The sequence below is a fragment of the Columba livia genome, chromosome Z (assembly GCF_036013475.1).
Source record: "Columba livia isolate bColLiv1 breed racing homer chromosome Z, bColLiv1.pat.W.v2, whole genome shotgun sequence".
Classification (NCBI taxonomy): Eukaryota; Metazoa; Chordata; class Aves; order Columbiformes; family Columbidae; genus Columba; species Columba livia.
This window is the reverse complement of record NC_088642.1, coordinates 80,404,471-80,430,796: the sequence shown is the minus strand read 5'-3', so window position 1 is coordinate 80,430,796 and position 26,326 is coordinate 80,404,471. Positions and strand designations below refer to the sequence as shown.

The following is a 26,326-nucleotide window of genomic DNA, read 5'->3' as shown; positions in this document are numbered from 1 at the left end:
ATGCAGCGGTTAAGTGAAGTCACAACACACCACAGGTGCTTCTATCTCTACTGCACTGCTCACAAGAAGGTAATTGCTCATTTTTTAGGAGGAAAAGGAAATGTGTGCTAACTATTACAAAGTACACTTCAAGTTAGCTTAGCTGAACAGTAACCACTTCAGAAGTGACACTAGATAAAATGAGGAATACCTTACTTTACATGCCAAATTTGGAGCATACAGTTTGATTAGTTTGTCGTCCGCTGTGTTCCCAGCATGTGCTTTAGATAACACAGGTTTTCAATGAATGTGGGTGTGCACGACATAGTCATTGGACCAAATCTATAGAAAGATACATAGTTAAAATAATTTGGTCACAATTTCAAAATCTGATAGAGAGGTTGAGGGTGGAGATTGAGAAAACTCAGGCCAGAACTAGATCCTGTGAGGCGACTTACTACACACACATAAGAAAGGACCCACAGCCTTTGTAGTCATAACTTTCTGTCTTATGGCATGGTAATCCAGCTGAAATTAACACATTGCTGGCACAAATACAAGTGTTTTCTTTTTGGTCTCTTTTCCTGTGTAAATACGGTATATAAGGTCTTGCAGTGTGGCTTTATGTAAACTTGTAACTCATATGGATGTGTGAATCTGTTTGCTTGCATGCTGGTAAGTGATTTTTCATTTAGTTTGGAACCCACTGGCCTGTATCAAACACATTTGTAAAGTAAAATTCTCAACTATAATTACAGTACCTGTGTGTAGGACAGAAAAATCATAAATGCCCCAAATAGAGGCACTCTTAAACCAGAAACTTGCATTTCTAATCTGCCAGTCATGGGATAGAAATCCACAGGAAAGCAAGCTTCATTTGCTCCGCTATCCACAGACTTTGTTTAAATAAGCTGAGCAGCCACCTACCTAAGTCAAAAGAACTACCAAGTAAACCCCCTCACATTTTGTATGCTGAATGCCTACGTTTTTATTTTAAAATTCTGGGAAATATTTTTATTTTACCCAGGAGATGCAGAAATATTCATCTAAATGGAAACTTTCCAGACTGACACACTGCCTTCCAAAAAGGAAACTAAAGAACCCTCTCTGGAACAGATTTTGACGGTTTTGCCACCATCTTTCTTCAATATCCTTTCCTGTGTTCAACTAGGCTTTAGGTGAGTCTTTGCCTTACAAAAATGTAAAGTATCCCAAAAAATGGAAAGTTAGAACAGAACATATTGCAATTACAGGTGTTCTCCTTGTTCCCTTCATAAATAACTTTATCCTGATACAGGACTGCATTTTTTCACGTAATTACAGGGATCTATGGAGAAACTCAGTGATTTTTAAAGAACTTAACACAAAGGTCAGCCCTGGATTTACCTCAGATTCCTGTTCACAAATAATAGCAACTTCCCTTATCCGCTGGGTAAACTCTAATGACAGCTACAGCAAAGATCCCCATGCTATGGTACTGATAAGGGAGGGTAACGCCTATTGCTGCTTTCAGGGCCTTGGCAGGACCACGAAAAATATGGAAAAATCTTCAGGTGGACAAAATTGCACCCAAGTTTCAGTGGGTGAGTAGTGGGCAGACTGTTCGGTATTCAATCCAGATCTCTAAACCACTGTCAGAGACAGTTAAACCTCGTCAATAATTAGCCCGAGAAACTCAGGAGGTATTTAGGCCACTGGAATGTGAACCCTAAGATTTGTGAATATACTGTAAGTGACAAACCTGGTGTTACATTTCTTATCAAATTCAGAAGTCTTACAGCTGGCTCTGCTTCACGACGTGGAACAAATTAATCAGAGCAAGCAAAGATACTCTTTATTTTTTCTCACAGATCAAACAACAAGCAGAAATTCCGCAGATGTAGGAAAAAAGACATAGATATTAATTTCTTCAAGCAGCTCTTGTTCGTCCTTTGTGGAATAACATTCATCCAACCCATGAACAGGTTCCTAAAATACATCTCTGTGCTTGACTGAAGAACACAGGAAACTTCTAGCATATTTTGTGTTTTGACCCGGCATACCATCGGAAATAGAACTCTTATTCTGTCCCGAAACTTGCTTTGACATGTTGCTAAGTAACTGCATTTTTTAATATTTTTTTTTAAATTAGGTGACTTGGCCTTTGTTGATCTAAGCTTACCTTCTGTTTATCATCCTGTCATCTAGGGACTGTAGATGGTGTTGATCTTATAATAAAATAAATATTCTCTTTCACATTTTGTTTCAGCAGCTCATTTGCCTTGCTGTAACACTACATTGCAGACATCTCTAACGTCTCATTACTGCTCGTTCCAGCACCATTTTCCAGAAGAACATTTACTGGGCTTTGTGCCACGTGGGAAGCTGCGAGATAAAAACCATCTTCAAAAACACGTATATAATATTTTATCCCTTTAAATTATGAGGACAGATGGAAGTCACTGAAACCCTCCAATTCCCAACAGCACAGTACTGTCTCACAGGTAATCATGAGATCTCCTTAGCACTTAACTTGGAAAAAGGAATGTCCTTGATAAAAGTTTTCCTCCTCTCTGAGACTCTGCCTTTGTCTGGAGCAAGATCACTGCCATATGAGAGGGTGCAAAGTTATTTCAAACTGTAGTTGTGTTGGAGAGCAGAAACAATTGTCCCATAGCCCAGTTCCGCTTCCTCTACAGCTCCAACAATATAAACGTCTGCTGGATACAAAACTGAGAACGAACAATCCTTGGTAACACATTAACCGTGACACCACGAGGAACTCTGAAAGCTGAGGACTCTGTTTAGACATTTTATTGCTAAATCTGGTTAAGATTACATTGTTTGCCTCACTCTCTTTGCTGAAAGTTGTTACCTGTGTGTAGCCACGGCGTCAGAATGGGGCCCGTGGCACAGCCTCGTTACTGTCACCACGCTTAAACCCCCGATGAAACAGCTCACCTCAAATCACAGCAGAGGAAATGCTCTTTGTAAAGGAGGTGGGGCAGTGATCTGCTCTAATAACAAGCTTAAGGAAGGAGCACATGGAGGTTGTAACAAGAATGTTCTCAGGGCTCATCGGTGTTGTCAGTCCCACTCCTTCTCACACATAGAAAATTTTTCTGAACCCCTAATGTCATTTCAACATACAGTAACAAAAACTGGAAAACTTACGCTTGCTTAGACCTGAAGCAGAGTTTAAGGCAATGCTAATTGCCATGTAATTTTACACAAAAAGAAAATATTTAACATTCAAACTTGTTTTCACATGGACCAAAAGACGTGACATATTCAAATACAAAGCCTCTTGTCGTCAACAACTGTGACCACTTTAGGGTGAACGAGTTCATTGCATGCTGAAGCAACGTTGTTGGTCAAGAAACCACTTTCTGGCATAGGGCTATTTGTAGTTACTTTTGCTTTCTCTGAGAGACTGCAAATAATAAGATGTAGAGATTAACACCTCATTAATACATTTAACTTTCCATTTAGCTATAGCTTTATCCAGCATGACTGTAGATAAAGGTAGCAGCAAACAATCATTGAAGCTTAAAGAACATTTTAAAAATAAGTACCAAGGCCTCATATTTGTTCTGAAACTGTTTGTTTAATTTTCAGAGAATACTGTTTAATTTGTCTTGATTTTTCCCTATGGAGGTTGAAGAATACTAGCTGTGTGGGACGAAATGGTAACCTGGAGGAAAAGACAGTTTAACTATGTGGGATAAGGAGAATGGAAAGGCTGAAGAAGCCACATCTGACAGTTTAGAAATGGGTACGCATTTTGGGGAGCCTTGCCTGTTTCCTGAAGACTGAGGCGCACATGTTCACCGTTTAACCCAGCCTTGTATCCAGGTATCATGGGCAGCAAGGACACGTCTGCTCCAATGATTTCCTTAAAACTTGCCTGATATGAGAGACCAGAGGGTCTGGGAACACATTAGCACAGGTGAGACAGTGTTTATACTTAATAATGCACAGACCAATCTTCTTTAGCTTGCTCGCAGCAAAGGTCCTACTCAACCCATATAAATAATTTCAAAAATTCAATTTTCATCTGGTGATTACAGCTCTGGCCTTGTTTTTGTGTGAATATTGAACGACTTTTTTGTTAAGCGCCCTTTAAGCAGCACTAGAATCAAAATACTAGTGTTCTCAACTCATGCTTGTTAGAGTTCAAGCCAAGCAACACATAGTTCTTGTTTCAGTTATGAAAAAGCTCTGCTTTTTACAAATTCTGATTATTTTTCAGAAATCATCACCAAAGTATCAGTGATGAAATCTCAAGCCCACGAGTTCCATGCACAGGTTATGAATTAGTAACTTCATAAAAGTTTATAATATAAAATACTTTATAATACAAAATCAGTTAATAATAAAAGCCTCACACTTTTGAGACTTCTGTATTCAGAAGCATTAAATGTGTCTCAAATCAGTTGCTCTCCAAATGCATCTGACCTCTCACTATTCCTAAACTAAGAAAATAAATAACATTTTTTGGTTGTAACTTTGCTAAGAACTTAGTAATTTTCCTTAGTTTTCTCTGTCTGCCCGGAACACGGGATTAACAGCGTAAACAGAATGCCTTTAGAATTTGTTATTTTCTTAAGCTGACAGCGCTCTTCTCCACCATCCTTAACTTGTGACAAACACCATCAAATTAGCATTAATAAACAGGGGAGCCCAAGACTTGTTGACTAAAATGAAATGAACAGGTCAAGCCCATCTTGTCTTGGTCCTGGTGCTACAACCTCTGATATCTGAGAGGATTTCCTTTGAAGTCTGTTCGCGTTGTTGTTTCATTATTGTCATGTTGAGTGGGCTTTGCTGGGTTTTTCTTTCAGCTGCCACGTATGTCAAAGGAACAATTAAAAAACTAGTCGGAATGTCAGCGTGTAAGTCTCCCTGACAGTTGTTGAGATGTTGTTAAATTATGTTTTCCTTGGTGTTTGCGTGTGGAGCAAGATTCAGAGTCACTGTGAATCCGCCTCGCCTGGGAGTCTCTGAAAGGCAAGCAAAATTCATCAGAACACACACAGAGGTAGAAAAATACCTTCTATAAAAGCATACTATTTATCCAAGTTCGTGCAGGACAGACCGTGGCAGCGCATTGAAAGTAGCAGGGTTTACAGTAGAGCTGTTTTGTTATTTCAGTTGAAGAGACAACGACAATACGCGATCGTTTCTGACAGAACTATGCATCGAGCGGACCAGACACCGAAACGCGAATGTTTTCCGGCGGGACGTTCTTCTCGGCCCAAACGCCTTCGCGTCTTTTACCCGTGAGGCGGCGGGTAGGGCCTCTCGCCCCCCAGGAGCCGCCGGAGGGTCCCCCTGGGCGGGGACCGCTGGTCGGGAGGCGCCGCTGCCCCCTCAGGGACAGCCGGTACCGGCCGCCATCACCTCCGGCTTCATCCCCCAGCTCTGCGCATGCGCGGTCGCGGCGCCACACGAGGGGGCGCTCAGAGCGCATGCGCAGATGCGCCCCTGTACTCCCTCCCCGGCCCTCTTGCCTTCGTCCCGCTGCTGAAGCTCTCCCCACCCCCACCTCCCGCTCCCGTTCCCGTTCACCTGCCGTGTCCCCGTTTCTTTCCCGGCGGACACCGTTCCCGCCACCCCGCGGGTATAAGCGGGGAAGTTCATCTTGGGGCGACCTGCCGCATCACGTGGCTGGGGTCGCGCCAGTGCCTTGCCCGGGCACGGCTGTCCGAGCAGCGCCTGAGGCGGCTCTTTCAAAAAATCGGGGAGTCGGTTGTGCTCCGGCAGGCGTTTCCCCACTTGCTGTCTTTCCCTCCCCGCTCGGGGCGCGGAACGGCGGGCGCGGGGGTGTCCGCCGAGGCGCGCCGCTCGCCGCGACGCCGTCCGCGCAGGCATTTGTTTGGGCAGCTCAGGCCGGTCTTCGAGCTGCCGGGGTCCTGGCGTGACCTCCGCGGCGAGGCGTGCGCCGGGCGGGAGCCGGGGCAGCGGGAGAGGTTTATGTGCTGGGAGCGGGGCCGGGCCGGGCGGCTGCAGCGGCGGCGGGCGGGCCGGCCTGGGCACCATGGTGAGCGGGGCAGCGCGGGGAGTCTCTGAGGGGAGGCCTCCTGGGGCTCGCTGCTGTGCCGCGCTCATGTCCCGACTCTCGGGACTGAGGTCCGGCCGCCCCCGGCCTGTCTGGGCTGCGGGGGCAGCTGGTGGGCCTGGGGGCATTCGGGGCAGGGGGAAACGTTGATCTGTGTTATTACTGCTTACTGCGCCCTTTCAGTGCTTGAAAAGGGCCCATGAGAAAGATGGGGACAGACTTTTGAGCAGGGCCTTTTGCGACAGGACAAGGGGTGATGGCTTTAAACTAAAGGAGGGAGATTCAGGCTGGACATGAGGAAGAAATTGTTTCCCCTGAGGGTGATGAGAGCCTGGCCCAGGTTGGCCAGAGAGGTGGTGGATGAACCATCCCTGGAGACATCCCAGGCCAGGCTGGATGGGGCTCTGAGCAACCTGAGCTGGTGAAGATGTCCCTGCTCATGGCAGGGGGGCACTGGGGAGCTGGGAAGGTCCCTTCAACACAAACTATTCTATAGTTAAGAAGATACTGTCCTGTCCTGCTAGCACTCTCACTGCGGCTTTGCACCGACGTGTTTTTGCTTCCCAGTGTTATTTCCCTCCTTACTGCTTTTCCGTGGATAAGCACGGTGATGAGCTCCAATAGAGGCAGATGAGATAGTCTGTATCATGTTTACGTCGTGTTTTTATAAATATATATGGTTGTGTATTCACATCTTCTGTAGATCTGCTCTAAATAGATCATTTAATTAGCTGTAATGTATCTGGGAAACTCTACCAACCACTTTAGTTTCCATTACTACTAGTTCATGTTCAGCAATCTGCGTTACACCACAGTTGTGGTATGTGGTGTGTGTGGTATATGGCACATGTGGTATATAGTATTTGTGGTATATACTGTGGCAGCAACCAAATATGTTTGGTTTAGGAAAAATCCTACCTCAGATTAACTTTCCTCAAAAAATACTTTAGCACAGATACAACTTATTTCAAATAACTCACAGTAAATGCACTTCTTGTAATACAGATAGTTGCAGAAGAGCAAAATTTGGCTGGCGTAGTGGCTGCTAATGACGTAATCTTGTTGGATATGCATAGCTTAAGTAGTGAAGGCTGAGTGTTTCATGAATGGATCTCTGGTATAGACACACTGGATAGGATATTTATGTCTTAGTTATCATTTAAAACACCTGAGTTGATTTGTTCTGCTTTTAACATGTTTATTTTACAGATATTGGGTACCTAGAGCACCATAGGGATACATGAGTGCAGGTATAAAAGCGTGTTTTGTATGTGCTATTAATACAAATATTTATCTCCCGTATGGATAGAAATGTCAATGTATCGTTTTAACTGTGGTGACACAGTGTTTGTTTTAATGATGGAAGTTTTAGGGAATATACTTTAGAGTTATACTTCAAGTAAAATATGACTTTTAACTGTTCTAATACTTAAATATTTAATCACCTGATTCTACAAAGGTATTTTTTCATTATGTATGTTTTGAAATCTAAAAGGCGCTGTGTAGGTTTTTTTTTCTCAAGTCTTTTCCACCTTTTTTTTATTTTCTTTTCTGTCGGTCGGTCAGAATGTGTTGAGAGACTCCTGTCAATTCTAGGAGTGCATGGGTGCTGGTTTATAGCTCTGTATTTGAAGCTGCTTTTGGAAAGTTGCAAGCAAATATAGCTTTTCCTCTCTGTGTAGATCCTTATTTAAATAAAGTGAGTGCTTCTGCTGCCTGATGGGATTGCAAAATCAGGCCCAGTTTTCCTTGCTAGTTGCTGGTAGTGTGGACAAACAACCTTTGTGCGTGATTCCATGATGTGAATGAAAAGATGATTGTCTACTTCTGTGCTTCTTGGAAGCTGTATTCTCCAGTTCCACAGCAGCAAGGGAATGAAATGTTCATCAGTTTCTTTCACATCAGGAAGCTTATAAAGTCATCAAACCAGTTCACTGGCAGCACTTTGCCGAGTTGAGACCTCCAGGACTCATCTACCTAGTGAAAATGCCAGTTAAGCTCACAGCTTTAAACTATGCACAGGTATCTTAATACTGTGTAAGGCCATGGTGTTTTAGTCTGTTCAGCAGAGACACTAAAGACTTTTCAGTTTTTTATACTTGGAATGATTCCTGTAATGGTAGAGCTGTTGTTTAAAAAAGCAGATGTTCTGGAGACTGAGGGCTTCATAGTTTCTGCTTGTGTTGACTGGGGAAGTATGGGCAAACTAGGTTTTTAAAATATTTGAATGGTCATGATAGAATATAACCTTTCCCCCCTGCTTGGTGTAGGTCAGTTCTCTGAACTAGTTTTACCTGTAATTTAATAATACATTGGATATATATTGGTGTTCTGCACAGCAGACATTCTCTATTGGCTTCTTCAGTAATAGTGATAATCGTGCGATTTTATAAATGCCTTTGTTCCGGTCATGAGATTTCTATAGCGATAACTTGATTTGCCTAATGATCAATAGTTCAGTAATATTTGTTCTTGGAGAGCCGCAGTGGAAAAAAGAAGCCAGACTGCCAGGTGAAATACAGTTGGCTGACTGGAATGTAGTTTTGGCTTTAAACAGAAGACCTTGTTTCAAAGGGCGTCGTGCTGCTGGTGACTGCTTCCATCTGGCAGTTCATAGCTCTCCTTTGAATATATGGAAAGACACTGGTCAGGTGGGAAGGACCCGCGAAGGTGAGCATTTTGGTGGTAGTCCTGAATTCCCTGTGTGTTCTTCATGCAGCTTTATGCATTTTTTTATTCATCTCTGCTGTGTTGTAGCAGTGGTAAGTGTAGGAAAACACAAATTTAGGGAAAACATGGCTTTGAGGAAAAGAAACAAAAAAAATTGAATTTTGAAGAGGTCTCTTGGCATAGATTTATTTCCTAAAATTAGCTTTATGAATGTCTGATTTTTACAAATCATAAGATTTTACCTGCCTCAGGTTGCCAACTACACAAGACATCATTCTGCCTATAGGTGTTTTGTGAAAGTGGTCTTTTACACAGGAAACATTGATTTTAAAACACAGTGAGCTCTCTTTTCTTTAGCCATCCCATATAATGTTTTCCACTGTTCAGCAAACAATTTTGCATTGCATTTGTGTTTCAGGCGAGCACTGTCAGGCTTTTGCAAGCTGCAGCTTGAGCGTGGACGTATACATACGGAGAAGACTTTGCATGTGGAAAAGTCTCGTCTAGTTGCAAGAGCAATAACGTGCCATTGATTAATGGCATTTCAGATAGTTTATATTGATTTAACTCCAGGCTTCACAACTACCATTGCACTTTTGGAATAACAGAAGAAAAGATTATTTGTTATGTTCTCCTATAGATCTTGCTAGTCGCTGCTGATATAAAAGCTTTTCCTTTTCTTACTTGAAAATTTACAACCTTGTATGTTTGTTTGCTACCACTGAAAAAGATTAATATGCCCTGAATTAACATCTATAGAATACTCCAGCGCACTTGTGTAAAAACCTTGTTTTTACAAGACTTGCTGCTTCACAAAGTAAGCGGCTGGCATTGCATTTCTGAAGGTGAAGCTGTAAATTGGATTATTCCAGCCACTTTTTTGGGCAGTTGTGTTGCTGCTGCAATCCTGGTGCACGCAGAAGTTGGCTTCAGCTCAAGCTCCTTGTCCTGCCGTGGAGGACATGGTGGTTGTTAGAGAACAATTAGTTTCAAAGTCCTGTGTGAAGCTTGGTGTTTGAATTATTTGTGATACCTAGGTCTGTGGTAAGGGAGAAACCCAACCTGTTACTGCAGGTGTGGGAGAATAACCTTGGGCAAGGTCAAAATGAGGAGACTGGAGTTGTGTCTTGGCATAAAACTATTTACCTTGGTTATCTTTCTCTGCATGTTCTGTAAATCAATTCATGATGAAAAGAAAAATGTCCTTTAGGTAGAAGGACTTTGAATTTTATTTTTTTTTGTTACTATTCTGAGGTAGCTGTTGGTGTATTATATGTACACTTTTAGATAAGAGTATTCTAACTTTATCTTAATTACGTAGTCTTTTTTGTTCTCCAAATTATCAGCAACAGTGTCTGCAGGTATGTAGTATAAAAGGTATGGACTATGAAAACTAAAGTCTAGGTTGTACTTTATTCAACCTTATACTGTCACCTTTTGGACCTGTCATGTTTTTTTCACAATTTTAAGAAATCTGGCAGTTTATCCTTTAGCGTAGCTGCTGTCACTTCTCTTGTAGACCATGTACACATTCTCTGCCATGTTTTATTAAAACGTTTTTGTAAAATGTGCTGTGTTGCACAAGCAAGAGTAAGAATCCTGTAGTTACTGAAGGACCTCTAACTGGGCTCCAGACTTTTAAGACACCTCTAATCAAAGACCTTCCCCTGTCGCAGAAACACAACCAGAATGATATTTATTAGACAGTGTAGTCCCTACGTGTTGTGCTATTTCAGTCTCATCTTTGACCTTGAGGTTGCTTGCCAGGCTGTTTTGCTGGGAAACTGACTTAAATGTCTTACTTAGTCATCTTTTCTATTCGCTGAGTGCTCTTCTGTGTTATACAGATTGATAGAAACATCTCTGACTATTGAGATACTGACTCCTCTTTGATTTCTTGGCTTTGGAATTCAAATTCCAAGCAGCAAGGCTGAAGTGTGACAGGGACATGGCTATATGTGGAATCAGTGAGTGCCGAAAGTCTTATGGAATGGGCTCAAATAATGTCGTTTTCCCAAAACTGTTCAGTAATTGCAGATACTTTATTTAATCTGTACAGCAGTTACTCATCTCTGAGGTGAATAATGCTTCTATTACTTTTGAATCAAGCCTGTTAATGATTCTGTGCTCAGTTATTTTACCACAGATCACATGGGTTCATGGGTTCCAGGTTTCATTCACCAGTGGCCCTCAAAACCCCCATGTAATTGTGGACTTTGACCTTGAACATCTCCCTTAAATACATGTTTTACTCTATTAAGGAAGGCTGGATTGCTTGTGGATTTCTTGCTAAATTCTGAACTCTGTGTTCTCTAAGTTAGAGTATAGCAAGTAGAGGATATAAGGTGGTGGTGGGAACCAGCATCTAATCTTCATTCTTGTTCCTTAAAGAAGTGATTTTGAATTTAAACTGATATTAGTGGTAATGAGAAGACTTAAAGGTATGTGGGAGACTTGACCGAGGGAGAGCCTGAGTTGGAGTAAACCCTGTATTTTGTGGTTTCAGGGAGAATCTAGGGGGAGGATATGCACATAGCATGTTATTTTCAGTGGCCATATCACCTGCAGTATTCCTGTGCTCTTGGCTTATTGCAGGAAGGTTAACGCAGTGGAAATTTTTAATTCCATGTGACGGCTTTATGCTGTTAACATATTGCTTGTTGTTGATTACTAGCCATCAGAAATCAAGAGAAAAATACCCTGATCAAGTGAGTGGGTATATCAATTTTTTAATTGCTTGAAGTATAGAAAAATACCAGAAGGGTGTTTCTACCACAGTCAGATTTAAAATTAAGATTAGAGATAGCATTGTTTTTGTTGTGTGGGGTTTTTTTGTTTGTTTTTTTAATAGTTTAAAATTTGCTAGGTTGTTTTCAGTTGTAAGCTGAAATACTTCCATGGGTATTTCTATTTTTAAGAAATACTGCAGTAACCTTTGTGGGAGTGTGCGTGGTGAATTTCTGCTGGAACTCGATGGGGAGGATGCAGGGAGAGATTCAGTGGCTTAAGACAAAATTATCCTAATGGGTTCAATTACAACCTCCAGCCTTCACTTGAGTAAGGAGATGGGTTTTGTAGGTGTACTTCTGAATAGTCTGTTGAACTGCAAGTGTTTTTGCTCTGTTAGTGGGCCTGTTAGCCTGTATAAAAATAGCTGCATTGATTTGCATCATTTTCCTTCCTGTTATCTTGAATTGAAAAGGCATTTTCTTTCCTTACAAATAGGAAGCCCTAGGAGTAATTGAAGAGACACACTGGCACCTGGTCAGGCATCCCTCCTAATAAAAACATTATTCTAAAGAAATGTTCATGTAACTTTACGCTGAGGTAGTGAACTCTGAGGATCACGGCTTGCTAGGCAGGCTAGATGGTGAGACTGGATTCTCTCTCATATTAGATGAAAGTGACTAGGCTTGGTGTGAGGTGGTCAGAATAAACATTCAGTTTTAAAATGCATGATTTATTGTGTAAACAAATATACTTCATGAGCAATTTAGTAATTTAAAAGATGTCAAATATATTATGCAGGCAGCTTGTTTTAATAACACTTCCTTTTATTTTTAAGTATATTTGCCCTTAGTGAGGGAATTGGTTTGAGTAATCTTATTCACAGGACTCAAAGATGTGAAGAATTCCTAATAAAGCTAGAGTGTTTAAAATTATACACGCAGCTTCAAATTCTGATCTTGATCCCTGGTCTTGGTGTCATGGAGCATTAGCAGAAGTGAGGTCTTACTTTTTGAGGCACTTTAAAGAATTGATGACACCAATGTAAAAAGAACAGTAGACATTTCAAGGAGGGAGGAAGGGTTAGCAGAGAGGCTAGAGTACTAGACAAAATTAATGATATCTGAAAAAAAAACCAAAGGTGATATTTCAGATTATAAAAAAGTGACAATTACTCCTAAATTATACTTGACACTTTGCTCTGAGATGTGTGGTGACATATTGAAAGTGTTTATAAATGCTGAAAGGTAATTTATGTTATCTTAATCTCCTTCAGTCATGTTTTATTAAGGATGATACTGGACATAATCTATAACATTTCATCTGCCTGTAATTTTTCATAAAAGCAGTATTGACACAATTTCTGATTTATTTAAATGAAAAAAGAAAAGTGTTGAAGGAATTAAAAAGAAGAACTTTCCTTAGTACAGTATTTAAGACCAAAGAAGGTATTGCTGGTGAGGATGGGAAGGTTGATGAAGAGTGGTGGATCCTGTAGAGTGGTGGATCCTGTAAGTTAACAGCTGGCTGCATTGCAGATGGCAGCATGGACTTGGCTTGTATGGGCACAGGATCCTCTTTGAGGTTTGAGGACTGCTAGGAAGGGACAGCATCCACCTGACCAAGTGGAGCAAAGCATCTTTGCCAACAAAGTAGTGGAGATGCCTGGAAGTCTGCCATGGGATGGATGACGAACCATCTGGGAGCTTATGGGTAGGGACTAGAGGGCAGAGCAACATGGGTGATGTTATTGTAGGTGTCTGCTGTAGATAGCTGTAATCATGAAGAGGTAGAAGATAAGGCCTTCTTAAGAGAATGGGAAGAATCATCAGCTTTCCAGGCACTAGTCTTATACAGTACATCACCTACCCTGGATGTATCTTCTGAACAGACAACACAGCAAGGCACAATCAAGGATATTTTTTACGTGTGCTTTGATGGCAGTTGCCTAACACAGGTGATTAAGGAGCTGGTGAGGAGAAGTGCTCTGCTGGACCTCAGACTTGCAAACAAGGAAGAACTGGTTGGTGGTGTTGAGGTTGCACAACCTTTGCTGTAGTGAATGTCAGATGGTAGGCTTTAAGATCCTGAGAGAAGGAATAAAGGCAAGTAGCAGGTTCACAATCCTGGACTTCAGGAGAGCAGACTTTCACCAGCTTGGAAGAATTCTATGGGACATGGTCTTGGAGAGAAGAGTGGTCTGGAAAAGCTGGTTGTCTTTCAAGGATCACCTCCTCCAAGCTCTAGAGCAATTCATCCTGATGTACATGGATGAACATGGAGCACATGACAGAACTCTGACATAGAAAGGAGGTATACAAGAGGTGGAAGCATGGTCAGGGCACCCAGCAGGAGTATGGAGAAGCCATCTGAACATGCAGAGGTGGGGTTACAAAAGCTAAAGTCCACCCAGAATTGAGTTTACATGGAATGTGAATGTCAACAATAACATCTACAAGTATATCAAGAAAAAATGTGTTATGATGGAAAATATGGGCTTGCTGCTGACTGGGGCAGGAGATCTAATGGCAAAGGACATGGGCAAGACCAAGATACTAATGCTGTCCTTGCTGATAAAGTTTGTCTTCAGAAATCCCAAGCTCTGAAGACCAGTAGGAGAGTCTGGAGCATGAAGGCTTATCCTCTACAGAAGACTATCATGTTAGGGAACATTTAAACAAATTGTAGATAGACAGCTTCCTGGGTCCTCATGGGTTGCACCCATTGGTGCGGAGGGAGTGGCCTATGTGAGGTCATTCTATTTGGTCACCCTCACTCTATCTTTGAAAGGTCATGGCAATGACGGGAGGTTGCTGGGGGCTTCAGAAGTCAAGTGTCACTTCTGTCTTCAAGAAGTGAGAATGTGTGAACTACAGCCTGGTCAGCCTCCCCTCAATCCCTGAGGAATTAATAAAGCAAGTAGTCCTGGAAAGTAAATCCAAACATATTAAAGACAAGAAGGCTTTGTGAGTAGTCAGATTTATGAAGGGAAGGTCATGCTTCACTAACTTGATAGCATTCTACAATGAAATTACTACCCTGGTGGACAAGGGGAAAAGTGGGTCTTGTTTATCTTCACTTCAGCAAAGCTTTCAGCACTGTCTGTCATAGCATCATCGTAGACAAACCGATGAAGTATGGACAAGTTAAGTGAGCAGTGATGTGTACTTAAACTGGCTGAAGTGCTGACCTCAAAGTGTTGTGATAAGTGACGCAAAGTCCAGCTAGAGGCTGGTCACTAGTGATGCGCCTCAGGAGTTGATACTGCTGACACTGTCACTCAGCATCTTCATTAATGACCTGGAAGATGGAAGAGAGGGCACCCTCAGCAAATTCACAGATGATACAAAACTTGGAGTGGCTGCTACATTGGGTAGTTGTGTTACCATGCAGAGGGAGCTGTGCAGGCTGGAGAAGTGGGTCAACAGGAACCTCATGCAGCTCAGCAAAGGGAAATGCCAATATTTCTGAGGAGGAATAAATGCAGGCACCAGTACATGCTTGGGGCTGTCCACGTGGAAAAGAACTTGGCAGAAAAGGACCTGGGAGTCCTGGGGATCATGAAGTTAACCGTAAGTGAACCCTTGTGACAAAAAAGGCCAACAGCATGGGGAGGCTGCATTGTGGTGAGGATCACCAGTAAGTTGAGAAAGGTGGTTGTCACTGGTGAGGCACTGGAGTGCTGCTTCTGGTTTTGGGTTCCGCAGTACAAGAGATGTGGGCTTACTGGAGAGAGTCCAGTATATGGCCACGAAGATGGTGAAGAGACTGGGCCATCTGTCATAAAAGAAGAGATTGAGAGCTGGGACTGTTGAGCGTAGAGAAGGTTCAGGAGGCATCTTATCCATAAATAGCTGATAGGGAGGAATAAAGGAGAAGGAGCAAGACTCTTCTCATCAGTGCTTGGTAGAAGAGAGGCGATGAGCACAATACAGAACATTCCATTTAAACGTGAGAAAGAAAAAAAAAAAAACTATTTAAAGTGAGGATGGTCAAACACTGGCACGAGTTGCCTGGAGAGGCTGTGGAGTCGCTGTCTTTGGAGATGGTCAAAGCATGACTGAACACGTGGCCCTGACCAACCTTCTATAGTTGATGCTCCTGTTAGCAGGGGAGAGTGGACACGCAGATCTCCAGAGGTCCCGTCCAACCTCAGCTGCTTTCTGTAAGAATCGCCCTTACTTCTTCTAGGTTATCTTTACATTGAGAGAAAGTTCTAGTAAAAATAACGTGATTATATTTTCTCCAAGAGAACAAGGCAGTTAGCAATAGGACAAGGGGGCATGGGCTTAAACTCTACCAGAGGAAATTTAGGCTGGATATTAGAAAGAAATTCTTTGCAGAGAGAGTGGTCAGGCAGTGGAATGGCTGCCCAGGGAGGTGCTGGACTCGCCGTCCCTGGAGGTTTTTAAACTGAGATTGGACATGGCACTTAGTGCCATGATCTAGTAAACGAACTAGGGTTGGACCAAGGGTTGGACTCGATGATCTCTGAGGTCTTTTCCAACCCAGTCGATTCTGTGATTCTGTGATTCTGTGAAGTATGCTTAGTGGGAGGGGATCATAGAATAGAATCATAGAATCATTTTGGTTGGAAAAAGACCTTAACATCATCGAGTCCAACCACTAACCCAACATGGCCAAGTCTGCCCCTAAACCATGTCCCTAAGAACCTCATCTACATGTCTTTTAAACCTTTCCAAAGATGGGTGTGAACGGCAGTGCTGTGTGCTGTGCTGCTAGTGTGGTGTTCTGGAGGGACAAATCTTTCTCTTTCCTTTAGGGAATATTGGAGAAAATGTTTCGCAAGTGTATGAGCTAATCCGTGTTCTGTTTGCCGATGGTTAATTGCATATTGCTTCCATATGTAGAAATACCTTTGCCTCCTGACCTTTTGCCTCCTGTGAGCACGTTGCGTCACTACGAAGCCAGTGAAGTGTAATTCCCAACTTCTACAACTGTGGAGGGAAATATTTTATCTTAAGTATATCGTTAGTCACTGACAGTAACGAGAAGTTGATATCCATGGATGAAAGTGAATATGAACTTTTATATGCCACTACTGAAATGTGGCATTTTGTGTGCTGGTTCAAAAAGTTCCTGTATTCCTTCCCATGAGAAGGTATTCTGAAAAACAGTTTTAAAGGGTGGAAATAGCTGATTTGGCTGATTCTTAGTGTCTTTTAACTTGCATGTTTTGTGGATTTCCCTTGCATATCTGTATTTGATATATTTTACTATTGCTTGTGATGTTTGAAACATGAAAATCTTGAATGCAAACAGAGGAAATACGGCGTATACGCTTCGTGCTGGTTTTCAGATTGGTGTTAGTATTAGCTGATAAAAGTAGTACAATGCAATGTTTCTTTCATTGTTACTCAGCGTTGTTAATTCCAAGGCATTTTTGTGGTGGCAGCTGTTAAATCGTGTCAGGACTAAAGAGACGGCAAAACCCGGGATTGTAATTAGTGATGAAATTTTGAGGCGTAATGTCTGATGAAACGCCACATCCACATGTGGCCTTACAGTCTGTGAAACAGGACACTCATTGCCAGCCCTGCGACCTGGCAATGCCTTTTCCCTTCGATGACGTATATACCTGATTATAGCAAGTTCCAGGGGATTTCTGATTTTTTTTCTTTTTTTTAAATTTTGTCTCTCTGGTTTATAAAGAACCAAAAAATGTTATCCCTACTGTACAAGGGGTTTTTATTTTAACTTTTTAAAGTACTTAAGCACTTTTCTAAAACACATATTGACTTATTTACTTATTTCCTCTACAGGGTGTGATAGGTGTGCAGTTGGTGGTTACCATGGTAATGGCCAGTGTCATACAGAAGATCATACCTCACTATTCTCTTGCTCGTTGGCTTCTCTGTAGTGGCAGGTAAGACAAGAAACAGTTGCTATGTTGTGTGTGAATATGATAATGCAATTATGCATTAGAGTCCTAACAGTAAAACATACTAATTTAGGTTGTTTTCTTGAAAAACTATTAACTTTTCTTAAATTTGTTACCATAGCATTGTTAACACCTGACTTACAGGCTCAAGGTGTAATACAAAGGCAGTGTTGCTGTAAAATAACAGACTTGTTTGTTGCTATTAACTACATCAGTCATAAAGTTAGCTGTTGTCCAGATCTTTTATTATTAAAGGCACCAGCAATGTACTTTAATATTAAAAAGTGAAACTGAATACTAGACACTGAAGAATGAAAGGGTTTTTTCTTCTCTGCGCTGGCTCAGTGGTCTTGATAATCCACCTGCTGATTAGCCTTGCATATGAAGAATGCTTAGGTAGTTATTAAAAATTCTATTTTTAAATACTTCATAGGGCAGGATTAGTATAAATTTCAGTACACTACTTCCTTGTAACAATAGATCAAACAGGCATAATGAGTTGCAAAGGGAGCATTCCCTGTGTGGCTGTATCCATCATAACAATGAAAACCAGCAGCTGTTTTGAATATAAATCAGTATCTTAAATATTGAAAGAATCATAGGCACTGTGTTTTTTTTATTTGAGAAGAAAAACACTTTGTATGGTTAGAAGGTATTGTGCTGTCTTTTGTAGTTGTTAAAATTTTGAGTATACGGAATCTCTACTCCATGATTTCTGAAGGAGGATCCTTGAATAATAACAATGTGCTCCACAGGAGTCTTAACCAGTGTCATATAACTTTCCATTGCCTTTTTTCCTCTGCATCTTGGAATTAGCAACTTTTTTCTTTTTAATTTTCCACATTTCATCGCCCAAAGAGTTACTAATGAAAAATGACTCTAAATTTTGTTCAGCTGCTTGTTACGTATCGCTGGTTAAGTATAATGGAAAACAGAAACTGTCAGGTGAATAATACCAGTAAGAATCATAGTCTTAATTGTTGTATGAAATTTCATTAATGACCACATCTGTAGGGTATTGATCAACTTTTTTGGGCTATAAAAAGAATATTGCATTAATGAATATGAAGCTGTGTACCATTTATTTTTAACGTTAGTTACGAACATAGTGTTTTTTATCAGTGATTCTTCAAGTGACATTTTCTGCTTTTTATGTCCTATTTAAAAAGACTTATTTAAAGTTTTATTTCAAGGTTTAAATATTTAATTGCCCTTTTAAAAGAGTTGCTCAATATTTTGCCTGTGTTCTTCATTCTTGTGAAGTTTTCACTTTCTGTATCCTTGTTCTAATGCATGCCTTGTGACAATGATAGGGAGTGGTTTGCAGTTCAAATATTTTTCATCATCCTTTTCTCCTTTCATCTTCGTACACCTGCAGGTTGATAAATATATAAAGCAGGTTTTCCACACTTGTGCTTATGGAATTCAGCTCCCACTGAAGTCAATGGGAGTCGTCTTATTGCTTTTCATGTTAGTAGTCTTGAAAATCTCATTGTTACTTTTCAGTGTTTTGTTTATCTGGTAACTATTTTAGTGTAGTGTAGTTTCAGTCATTGTGAATAACCTCTTGAATACAAGAATTATATAAAGAGAAAGAAATAATTCTGTGTTCTAAGAAATAAAAACAAGTCAGAAGCCTCACTGCAAGAAGAATCTGAATTTTAATGGCAGAAAGAAAAATAGTTCTTAGTTTGGCTGAAAAACTCTCTTTTTTTAGAGAGTTTAACACTTTTTCCTTAGTGCTGTCTTTTTGCCAGCAGTATTTTCTTTGACAGACCTGTGTGGGTGGGATGGTGAAGGGTTTTATACACACCTAAGTGTATACAGGTACAAGCAGATATGCTCTTACGCAGTTCAGCTTTCCTAGGACAAGTTACCACCTGTTCCTCTTTTCCTTTGTCAATACACTTCAACTAGTCTTTGGTTCCCAAAACTGGTTTTTAATTTATTTGGCTTAAGTGTCTTGGGAAGGAAGGGTTGGGAAGCTTTTCTAAGCGAGATAGCCCTTGCCAAATTGGAGGGAGGATAAACACATTTCAAGGCAAGCCAGGAATTCTTTAGTGACCAGTTGGTTTAAAGATGTCTGTATGTGTACATTTCTAACAGTGCTTTTAAATTTGGAATAGATAGATTTAAGGTAATTATTCATTTACAGAATTAACAGCTATCATTGACTGAAAAAGCTATTTACTTAAATTTGTAAAGAAATACAAACTTTTTCAATCAATGCTATTTTTGCACCTTTACTGGAATTTGAACATTCACATTTATTGAAGTCAATGAATTGGCAGCGTAAGTATCTGCGTAGATCTCCACATTTTTAACTAATAAAATATTTTCTATCAAAATGTTACTTTAAGTTGCTCAGCTATGTTCTTTTTTCAGGCCACTTCAGGAAGACAGGAGAAAATGGATGTTTTGTTGTGCATTTGTTAATGACCTTCATTCAAATTAACTGGGGCGTATCTTTGCTGCTGTTCCTCTGTAGCTTTGACATATCCAAGTTAGTCTGAATAGTAATCAGTTCTGTGATCTTGGTTTTAAATATATCTATATATATCTATATATATCTATATATATATCTATATCTACAAAAGTTGAAGCTGATACAAATTACTTTTTTTTTCTTAGTTCTACCTTTATGAAAATGTTCATTCAGATATCTTGGTTTTGAGATTTTAAAGGCAAGGTGTGTAGAGTTTATTGACTAAAAAAATCCCAACTCTTGTATCCTATTAGTTGTAATGAAGAATTGCTTGCAACGTAATTCTGTAGTGTAATTAACAGCAAATTGTAGTTGAAGTGTTTGATTTGCTCTGGTACATTGCACAGAACTCGAATTGTGTGTTTTCTATTGTATTATTTCTCTGTCTGTGTAGGAAAGATTGTGAAAAACTACTTTCCAATACTGGGGATTTTCATAATTACTCGTGGGACTTTCAGATGCCAAGTTCAGATCTGGGAGATGGTGAATGACAAAGCAGAAGACTGTTTATCCGCTTTCACCCACTTTTTCCAGGTTGTGTGAAAGATAGGGAGACGTTAGTATCCCCAGCGTAGTTTTTTGTCTTGGATGAAAAAGCAAATACTCTGTTTTCTTTGTGACTCTCAGTCTTAAAGTCTCTTTTGCAACAAAGTTTGCAAACGGTAGATTTTCCACACAGGATAAAAATAAAATAATGAAATAACTTTCACTTTTACCAATACCTTGAAGAAGAAACAAAACCCAAACAAGCAAAATTCAGCCCCTCTTCTGCCCCTCAAAACCCCTTTTTTATGCAAAGTCTGTAATATTTGCCATTTTCAGCTTTTGAACAGGTAGTGAATTCCTTCAAGTGTGCAACGTTTTGGATCTCTGTGATATATTACTGGCTGGTATTGAAGTTATTTTCTCTTGAAGAAAATCCCAGCATCAGCAGATTATTTGGCTCAGCAGTACCTACTGACACGGGGTCATGGACTCTTACTTATCCATTACACCAGTTTTTGAGTTGTTTTAAGATTATGTCCATGAGCCCGGTGCAACTGCATGTTTAATGCTTCATTATACCAGCAATTAAACTTCTGAACTTGGGAGCTCTTCCCGAAACATGTTGTATTTTTGTCCCACCATTTTTCTTCACTCCTGCTTGCCTGTCCTGAGCCAAGTTTTGTGTCTTGTCAAGGACAATATCAGGACAGAGGGACTATGTCTCCTGTTCAGGATCTGCCACACAGGTCTGTGCTCAGTGGTACATATGTTTCCTTAAAATTGCACCTATTATTTCTTGTAGTCATTATCTTGTGTCTCTTGCAGCACAAGCATGCACACACGAAGTGTCCAAGCCATTGCAAGGAAGGCAGAAGATATATCATGTTGCTTGTGGTGGCTGCTGCATTTAGGATTATTTCTGCTTTTAGCGTGCGTTGTGTAGAAGTTGATTTCCCTCTGTATCTGTCGTGTAGACAACATTCCACAAAGAATGACAATTTTTTTTAATATTTACGTGGAAGGCCAATATTCTACAAATAGAAAGATGCATGGACCAGACTTCCACTTGGGACAGGAATCCTTTCCAGATCGGAGCTGAGAACTGAGTATTATCAAGGTTTTCTTAATGTGAAAAGTACTGACGGCTGTGGATTCCATTATCATCTCTGTTACTCTGTGTTACACCTGTGTCACCAATTAGCAGCCTTCTACTCCAGAAGAATACACTTAGTATACAGATACACTTAGTATACAGATACACTTAGTATACAGATACACTTAGTATACAGATACACTTAGTATACAGATACACTTAGTATACAGATACACTTAGTATACAGATACACTTAGTATACAGATACACTTAGTATACAGATACACTTAGTATACAGATACACTTAGTATACAGATACACTTAATACACTTAAATACAGATAAATTTACCTAGTTCAGTCCCATCAATACTTGGGCTCTTTTGCCTCAGCGCTTCAAAGTGGAAATCACAGTGACATCCTTCCTGCATCCGGACAGCAACCCTCCCTGCGGAATGTGGAAAAAACCTTGTTTCAGCTACTGTGGTTCCTGACATGTGTAGATATTTGAGTAAAATATACGTAACCATCTCTTTTTTTCCTCTTCAGAATTTCCTTGCCGCTGCTTTCCTTTTAAATACATGAGCAATGGGTGGTGCATTGACTTGTGAAAGTGGAAAAACAGCTCAGCTACATGTAAACTAGTGATTTTATTTTTTTTAATAGCATTTTTCTGGTAGGAGTTGAAGATAGCACTGAGGAGGTGTTTAGGAGAGGAACATTGATGCTAAGATCTGCTCTGCCTAAGAGAAAAGACTGGTTATTTGATAACAACTAGTCCAGATTCTAGAAAATTACTGTTTTGAAAGGCATAATTGTACTTTATGAAGTCATTTAGAGTATGGTTCTAATGGGTAATTGTGGTGGTATAGTTATTCTAGTGAACTTTTTACGATATTGGTACAACCTTGTTTGCTGTATTTGATGACTTGAAAAATTGGTATTTTGAGAAGTGAAGGGCTTTCACTTGAAGGACAAAGTGGCAAAGCTTTCTAATTGTAAATAAACATCTGATATGCTGAAGAGAACCGAAGATTAATTGTGGTTGTTCAGTTCAGTCTGGTACTTGCACAGAAGCGTATTTTGCTTAGGTATTGCAAGTGACCAGTGTTTTAAAATGCATATCGATTGATACATAGTCTTAAAAAAAGGAAAATAACTCTGAATTGCTAATACTGATATTGTTTTACTTAAGTTCTTATTTTTCTTTAGTTTACGGTGGTATCAGCATCCTACTGAAGAAGAACTACGGATTCTTGCAGGAAAACAAAGAGGAAAGAGCAAAAAAGATAGGTAAATACTTGTTGTATTTTATTTTTCTCCCCAGCTTGATACATATAGTAACCTTGCTGGCTGACTTTTGTCTTTGTGTGAGTTACAAACTGCTCGTTGCCTATGATTGCCCTGCTTGCATTAATTATCACAGCTTTATACCAAACTGTGTTTAGTTTAACAGAGAATGGAACATGCCCAGATTGTACAGGATTGGATGATGTCCAGTCCACAGAATTGGTCTATGATATTGATGATTTGGTGTCAAGGACTTTTTTTAGGGAATGTATTAATTTGGATGAAAACTGAGGAAACAGGTCTTCTGTAGGATTGAAGCTCTTCATCTTGAAACAAGAGAAGAAAGATGTTGAGTATATTAGTTCAGCGTAGGATTACTATGAGCCACGACTCTTACACAGCTGTGACAAAGGTAAATGTGCCCTAGGATGTATTAGGCGAGGTGTTTCTAGTAGGAGAGATAGTAAAATATTAATAGACTTGCGCAGGGCACCAGTGTAGAACTTTGTCTGTATTACTGTGCACAGTTCTGATCACTCACGTTCCAGAAAAATGGATTTGTATGTGAACAGAGGGCTGCCAGGATCACGCAGGAAACAGAAAGTCTGTCTTACTAGAGCAGGCTAAAAGAGCTTGGCATGTCTAACCCAGCAAATAGACAACTGAAAGGGATGGGTTAGCTGTCTGTCAGCTTAATGTGGAAGCAGAATTCTGACGTCCAGGCATGAAGTTCTGGAACATTCTTCCTAGGAGCACAACTGTGGCAAGAACCAAGAGTGATCTTGAGATGGTGGAGCTGGGTGTGTTGATGCAAGGGTTCTGAATTGACTGTGTTTCAAACAAAACCCTCCGGCTTTCTTTTTGGTGACGTAGGAAGTTTCCTTTCATCGCTTTTATTCTAGTATGAGCTCTCTTATAATTATTAACACTTCTGTTAATCCACAAACTGCACATATAATCTGTTAATTGCAATAATATTTTGTTTTTCTTTCGTAGTTCTTAAGCTACATTCTTAGCAACCTTATTTGCCACACTTTGGGTTAAAGAATTAAGTTGTTCCTTTAATATTAAATAACTTTAATTTTACATGTTTGTTGCAGTGTTATAAGTTTTGGGTTTGAGATATATATATATATATATCTATATCTCTATATCTATATATCTATATCTCTATATCTATAGATATATCTATATCTATATATAGATATATCTAGATATAGATATATATAGATATAGATATATCTATAGATATAGAGATATAGATATATAGATATAGATATATTTTTTTTTAACCTAACAAAACATTTACTGATTTGCTTTCATCATTTTTTTAATAGTGATAAGGTAAGTTTTACCCTTGTTGATAATGGTAATCTCTCAACCCAATTTCATGTAACTTGACTTTGTTCCGGTTTATTTAAGAGCATTGTATTTTCTTCAATTTAAAGTCTAGTAGTGTGGCTTATTTTCAGGAAAGTGAAGATCACAATGTTGCTATAGTTTCAGAACTCCAGATGAAAATGCACCTTTTGTTTTAAATATGTCAACTCTTGTGGTCTATACATGTGTCTCTGCTGTGAAAAATTATTCCCTACAGATCTGTTAATTCTAACCAGCAATTTGGAAAACATTGTCTTACTTCATGTTGTACGTATAAGACATTGTTTTGTTTTTACTGTGTTTCAAAGACGATTCAGTAGAACTGGAAGAGGGGAGTGATGGTGGCTACAAGAAAGGCTTCCACACAGGGAGGAGAAACTCAAGGCTTACTGGTCTGGGACTGGCTTAGGGAGGGTTTGGCAACAGGGATGTATCCAGTGTGTGCAGAGGGTGGATAGGGAGTAGCAAACTTACTACTGAGTTACACAAGGAGGCACTGAATAATGTTAGTAGGGTAGATTTAAGGACTTCTCAGCTTGGGACACACGTTGTGGAACTTGGTGCCACAAGGCACTCTACACATCTTAACAAATTTAGAATTCTTTCAGAAAGGGATTAGGCAAATTTGTGTGAGTTTTGAGAAATGATGGTTTCATTCCTGGCTCTGATTATCCCCACGTTGCTTAATGCTGGAGACCAGGAAGGGTTTAGCAGCATGAGGATCAGCCTTTGGTTGCCTCATTCCTTCTATTTGTGTAAACATGTGGCCACCTGTGTGAGAGGAGCGAATGAATCTGTGTGTTACGCATTTTACAGCCTCTGTGTATCACTGTCGTGCTCGGCAGAAATGGCTAAAACCTGGAACGCAGCTTTGAACCCTGATGCTGTGTCGTGATGTACCTACCCTTGTCTGTCTCCCCAAAGAGAGCGTGATGGGTTATTTCTTTTCCAGATGTGCTGAATCTCTAGGATTGCTAGTAATACTGCATACTTTTTCTTTTTTCCTTATTTTCATAAGCAGGATGTGAATTGAAACAAGTCTGTAGTATTTCTATGCATACCCTTTTAGATTAGAAAGCTACCTTTAAATTATCTTTGCTTGATGGCTAGTAAGATGGATCTTTCGACGGGCTAGGTTAGTCTAGCTCATGTGGACTGAGCACCCTGTTTTGACAAAAAGGCCTAATGCTTTTTTGGAAATTAGTTTTTAATTTTTTTCCTTATTATCTGTCATATGAGATGGATTACTGCTTCTTACTTCCACTGAATGTTCGATAAATTACTACTGCCAAGTCCGTCTTTTTTACTTACTTTCAACTGAGAGACTTTAACAGTGCTGTCTTTCAGCATCCTGGTCTAGACCTCAATTAAAAAGTCTTAGTTTAGTTTTGATTTTCTTCGGGGTATTTGTATGGTGGGGTGGATATATTCTGCTCTGTAGCTGTACTCGTATAACTAACCTTTTGGGACTGTGGGAACTTAGTAGAACTCCCTGTAGCTCCCTGAACTGAGAAAATTGGTGATCTGAAGTAGATATTGACCACTGGATCTTGCCCTCTGTATGCTCAGGGTGCAACATATAGAGGCCATTTAAACCCGTTCCACAGTAAGTATGTCAGAGCCTTGCAAGGTAAAGCTACAAAGCATTGACATTCCTGCTGGTTTCTCAAGATTTGAACTTGAGTTAATGCTTGTAGCTAGACAGATTATGATGTTTGTATTTGGCAAAAAGGTGGTCTGTGCTCTACTTAGATTTGAAATTATACGTTGAAAAAGTTCGTTTTGTTGTATTCATCTGTGTATTATCTATTTATTTATCGTTACAGAAAATATAATGGTCATATTGAAAACAAACCCTTAACCATTCCAAAAGACATTGATCTTCATCTGGAAACAAAATCTGTGACTGAAAGGGACACTATTGGTAAGAATAAGTGGATGCATATAATAGTATATTATTGCAAATATATATTTTATTCTATCACCTGTTTATTTGCAATGAATGCTAGAAAATATTTTTTTTTAATAGGCCATGAATAGAAGTATAACTGATAATGAAGTTAAATGAGAAGGCAAGAATTAGGGCTAAGTCTCCTTTGTTGTTCCATGGGTGACATCTTAATAGCATTGTAATGAAAAAAGGATGGGCAGGTGGGATCCAGCATAAAGCCCGTCTGCTGTTATATCAGGCATCCACAGAAATATGAGACAGCACTGGAAGGATCACATCGTAGTCTATTTGAAATAGAGATCATAGCTTTTTACAACAAAATGAC

The 26,326-nt window shown here is 40.0% G+C and overlaps 2 protein-coding genes across 4 annotated transcripts in view; one reads left to right on the top strand and one right to left on the bottom strand.

The window, feature by feature from the left end:
* Positions 1 to 1,791: 1,791 nt before the first annotated feature.
* LOC110360570 (basic proline-rich protein-like) lies at positions 1,792 to 6,160 on the bottom strand. 2 transcript variants are annotated; one of them, XR_002416528.2, is made up of 2 exons: positions 5,057 to 5,505; positions 1,792 to 4,961 (listed from the first exon to the last, which is right to left on the bottom strand). XR_002416528.2 is itself a non-coding variant. In XM_065046501.1 (2 exons), the coding sequence occupies exons 1-2, from the start codon at positions 6,145 to 6,147 to the stop codon at positions 4,932 to 4,934; spliced, it is 648 nt and encodes a 215-aa protein (XP_064902573.1). In that variant the 5' UTR covers positions 6,148 to 6,160; the 3' UTR covers positions 1,792 to 4,931. The 2 variants fall into 2 exon arrangements, 1 of the variants encoding a protein (XP_064902573.1); XM_065046501.1 differs by lacking the exon at positions 5,057 to 5,505 and adding an exon at positions 5,530 to 6,160.
* The window catches only part of TMEM161B (transmembrane protein 161B), a 45,902-nt gene continuing 25,447 nt past the window's right edge, over positions 5,872 to 26,326 (top strand). For both annotated transcript variants that reach the window (XM_065046500.1, XM_065046499.1), the window contains exons 1-4: positions 5,872 to 6,001; positions 17,200 to 17,303; positions 22,593 to 22,673; positions 25,877 to 25,974. In XM_065046500.1, the coding sequence (XP_064902572.1) occupies positions 5,999 to 6,001; positions 17,200 to 17,303; positions 22,593 to 22,673; positions 25,877 to 25,974 (286 nt within the window). In that variant the 5' untranslated portion in view covers positions 5,872 to 5,998. The remainder of the gene's footprint in view (positions 6,002 to 17,199; positions 17,304 to 22,592; positions 22,674 to 25,876; positions 25,975 to 26,326) is intronic.